This window comes from Papilio xuthus, unplaced genomic scaffold, assembly GCF_000836235.2.
Source record: "Papilio xuthus unplaced genomic scaffold, Pxut_1.1 DF827680.1, whole genome shotgun sequence".
Lineage (NCBI taxonomy): Eukaryota > Metazoa > Arthropoda > Insecta > Lepidoptera > Papilionidae > Papilio > Papilio xuthus.
The window spans coordinates 2467282-2470784 of NW_013530969.1; the positions used below are offsets into that span (position 1 = coordinate 2467282).

The 3503-nt window shown below is 37.4% G+C and overlaps 1 protein-coding gene and 1 non-coding gene across 3 annotated transcripts in view; both read left to right on the forward strand.

Moving 5' to 3' along the window:
* Positions 1 to 2316, forward strand: part of LOC106117348 (EF-hand domain-containing protein 1) — a 20934-nt gene extending 18618 nt beyond the window's left edge. The window contains exons 12-16 of one of the 2 annotated variants that reach the window (XM_013311619.1): positions 24 to 184; positions 444 to 652; positions 735 to 933; positions 1032 to 1181; positions 2026 to 2316. In XM_013311619.1, coding sequence (XP_013167073.1) covers positions 24 to 184; positions 444 to 652; positions 735 to 933; positions 1032 to 1181; positions 2026 to 2295 — 989 coding nt within the window. In that variant the 3' untranslated portion in view covers positions 2296 to 2316. The remainder of the gene's footprint in view (positions 1 to 23; positions 185 to 443; positions 653 to 734; positions 934 to 1031; positions 1182 to 2025) is intronic. The other variant, XM_013311621.1, reaches the window with a different exon arrangement.
* Positions 2317 to 3268: 952 nt separating this feature from the next.
* Positions 3269 to 3342, forward strand: TRNAN-GUU (transfer RNA asparagine (anticodon GUU)). Its single transcript has one exon. It is a non-coding gene; the product is annotated as a tRNA-Asn (tRNA).
* The last annotated feature ends 161 nt before the right edge of the window (positions 3343 to 3503 follow it).

Sequence of the window (3503 nt, forward strand, 5' to 3'; positions counted from 1 at the left end):
GATACATAAATAGGTCGTTGTAGGTGGTATTGTGCCCGTGTTCAAACACCGTTTCAAGATAACAGGGTGCGACCTTTTCGTGTACCACTATATGAGTGCCAACCCGGAGAAGTTCCCGCAGGAAGTGATTGACAACGTGCGCAACTATCACATGAGAGAGGGCAATCTTAAGGACGAACTTGACGTAAGAAATCATTATAATGCTATGATTATGAATATAATGTTTGTACAAGATTTAGGTTTTGGATACTAATGTCGTAATTATTCGAAGCAAATGGTATTGTGCTCGTTCTTCTTTATTTATTGTATTCCTTCATTTTATGTTCATGTGTTAAACCCATATTGCTGATATATTATAATAACGAATTCAGTCAGTTGGTTATATGCTCAAAATGCTATCGTGCCAATACAAGAAACGTTGCAATGATTTTGTATTACCACAGGAAGCAGTGCGGGACCTGCAGGCGCGGGAGACACGCGCGCAGCTGGCTAAGATCGGGCAAGCGGCGGTCGCGGAACCTGACGCGATGGAGCGTTGCCTTGGTCAGCTCGGCGTGGTGGAGGGCAGTGCCGCGCCCCCGCGTCCGCCCACACCGCCCATGACTACTGACCATATATCCTATGACGATGCCCTACGAATCACGAGACAGAGGTATGTTTTATTTTATGAAGATTTGATTTTTCAATCGATAGATGTGAAGAATTTTATTGAAATAAATTTGAAAAATTTTCAGCAAGCCGACTTGTGACAGCATAATGCCATTAAAAGGTATTCTAAAATCTGGCGAGGCGCGCGATGATCATCAAAAGGTGGTGTGCTTCAGTGCGCCCGCGACTGAAGAGCATCGCGACGCAAGACCTGAACAACCGTATCCCACTGGTCATCCGCAGTTTGACGAAGATCCAGACTTTTGCAAAAAACAACAGGATCCGGTAAGAAAATTGCACTATACCAATACTTCGATGCAAAAGTAACAATAAAAGATATAAGCAAAATACATAAACTTACTGCTGAATTTTATTTATAATAGGACGCAGAGGAAAGAGCCGCACGTCGAGCGCGGGATGAATGTCCCTATGAACTTATTCCAAGCGCTCAGATGCTGGCCAGTACCAGGGAGGATGCTCCTAAAGCTGCACCTCCAGGATATCTTGGAAAGTTTGGTGTACAATGCAAGGAGGTATAACTTTAATGCTTAAAACACTAAATAGTCACAGAACAAATATTTGTATATCAAGTATACTTTAGTTTGAAAATTAATAACTTTTGAAGTCAGTTCTGTTTCAAAATGGAGTTTCATATTCAATTATACCCGCAATTGAAATTTAATATTTTAGTGAAAATGTATAATTAGTTGGTCAAATGTTGACAGTTTCTATATCGCTAAATGCTTGTCGGATTTTCTGCAACTAGTTTGTGGTTCATATCAGTGCCCAAACAATTTGTGGCTTTGTCATGCTACGCGTTATGTCACTCTGTTAATCATTTAACCGGATGTATATATTGTCAATAGTACTCAAATGTTGTTTATCATGTAGATTATGATATGTGACAAACCATATTTAAAATCTATACCCTTGTAGACGGGGCTTCAAATAAAAAAAAAACTTGTACTAAGTTATATTGCAAAACGTATGATTTTACACAGCAATAATAAAATCTGCTGTTGCATATGACGTCATAATACAGGATTGCTACACGTTTTCCGAGTTGCGGTCATTGTGGTTAGGCCATGTTTCGAAATTTGTTGATGAAAGATGCGTGGTTATGCACATCATGAAATATGTTAAAAAACAGAATTGGAGGCAATATTAAATTCAGTGTTTCATTTATGTTGGAAATTAGTTTTTCAATGTTTACTCCAATAAAACCTCATTTTAGTTTAAATTTCATTAGAGTTTAATGAAATCTATAATAGAACACTTTTTTCATGTTTTTAATTTTACTCTATTCTTTGTATTTACGGCGATTATACTAAATTTGAATGAAAATCTATTTTACAAAATCGGGATGATATTTCCCAGGTGCCTGACTACATGCGCTTACCTCGTGACGCATACGAGAAAGTGAAGAAGCTTCGTCAAGACGTGCCCAAGATATCTCCGCAGGCTGAAAGGTTAGCGGCGTACCCTCGGGAGGAGTTCCCGCCAGTTGGCACGTGTAAGGAAGTGATAGCCGAAGAGGGGCCGTGCAATAAGCAGACGAAGGAGGACGTAGCGTTCAGCTGTCCCCGGGTGGAACCGGGTCTACCGTGTTGTGATCCCGACAAAAGAGATGCAAAAGAAAATCAATGAATAAAAGGTTTTTAATTCTTATGTTTTGTTTATTGACCACATCATAAAGAAATATGCAACAAGTCATAAATTAAGATTATAGCTTACATAACTTAAAAAAATTATTATAAATTTAAAAAGGAGTTCGATATTTAGTTCTAGTATAAAATAAACTTTTTAAAACAAATATAAGCTTGGAAGCAGTATGTGTTTCAATACGAAGAAAAATGACCGAGTTCACTTTTGTTAGGTTGATGTTTTTGTTGTTCTTTTGAGCGGATTAGAAGTGTGTTGGCAGTTAGCCTCGGTCGGTGTCGCTGACGTTAAGTTTGCGATTCCACTTTCGTTCAACAACACTCGCTTAATGTTCTTTTTTCTGTAAAGAAATTTAATCACAGAACAAAAAAATGAAAGAGTATTTAAAGCTGTTTTATCAAAAAATTATATAACTTTAATAATTCTCTAAGAATAATGCATTATGTTTTGCCCATTTATGGTCCCAATTTATACTTTTGACGAGGTTAGAATCAAAAACTTTCTTAACCATCTTGTTTATACATTATGGATTACGGGATTCATTTATAAGAGTACGGTGCGTTCTCAAGTAGACTTACGCTAATAGGTTTTACGTCTTCACGTTAACTGTTCCAGTCATTTATGATTATCAAGATGAGAAGCAGTCATAAATTTAAGTAGCATTTTATATGGTAATTTATAGCTGTGCCTGCGAGATTTAGGTTATAACGTTTTACCGCATTCTTTGCTTAATATTTTATATTTTATGTCCTATTTAAGATTATGCAGTCTTGATGTTACGTTGTACAAACTTATGCTGTAAATCGAATGATTAACAATAAATGTCTTGATCGGTTAGTGGCCACTTTTCTACAGGTTAGCGAAATCCTCGTAAGGCAAGTTGTAACGTAAAGTAAATTAATACAATTTTATAATCAAAAATGAAATGATGAAATTAAAATATGATCTAATACATAGAGCCTCCGTGGCGCAATCGGCTAGCGCGTTCGGCTGTTAACCGAAAGGTTGGTGGTTCGAGCCCACCCGGGGGCGAATTCTTATTTTTATATCGGTCGAAAATTTTAAATGCACTTAACGCATCTGACTATTTATTTAATACATTCTAAGTTAGTTAAATAATATTGATACTTGGTTCCCGATAGACAGTCATAGCCTCCGTGGCGCAATCGGCTAGCGCGTTCGGCTGTTAACCG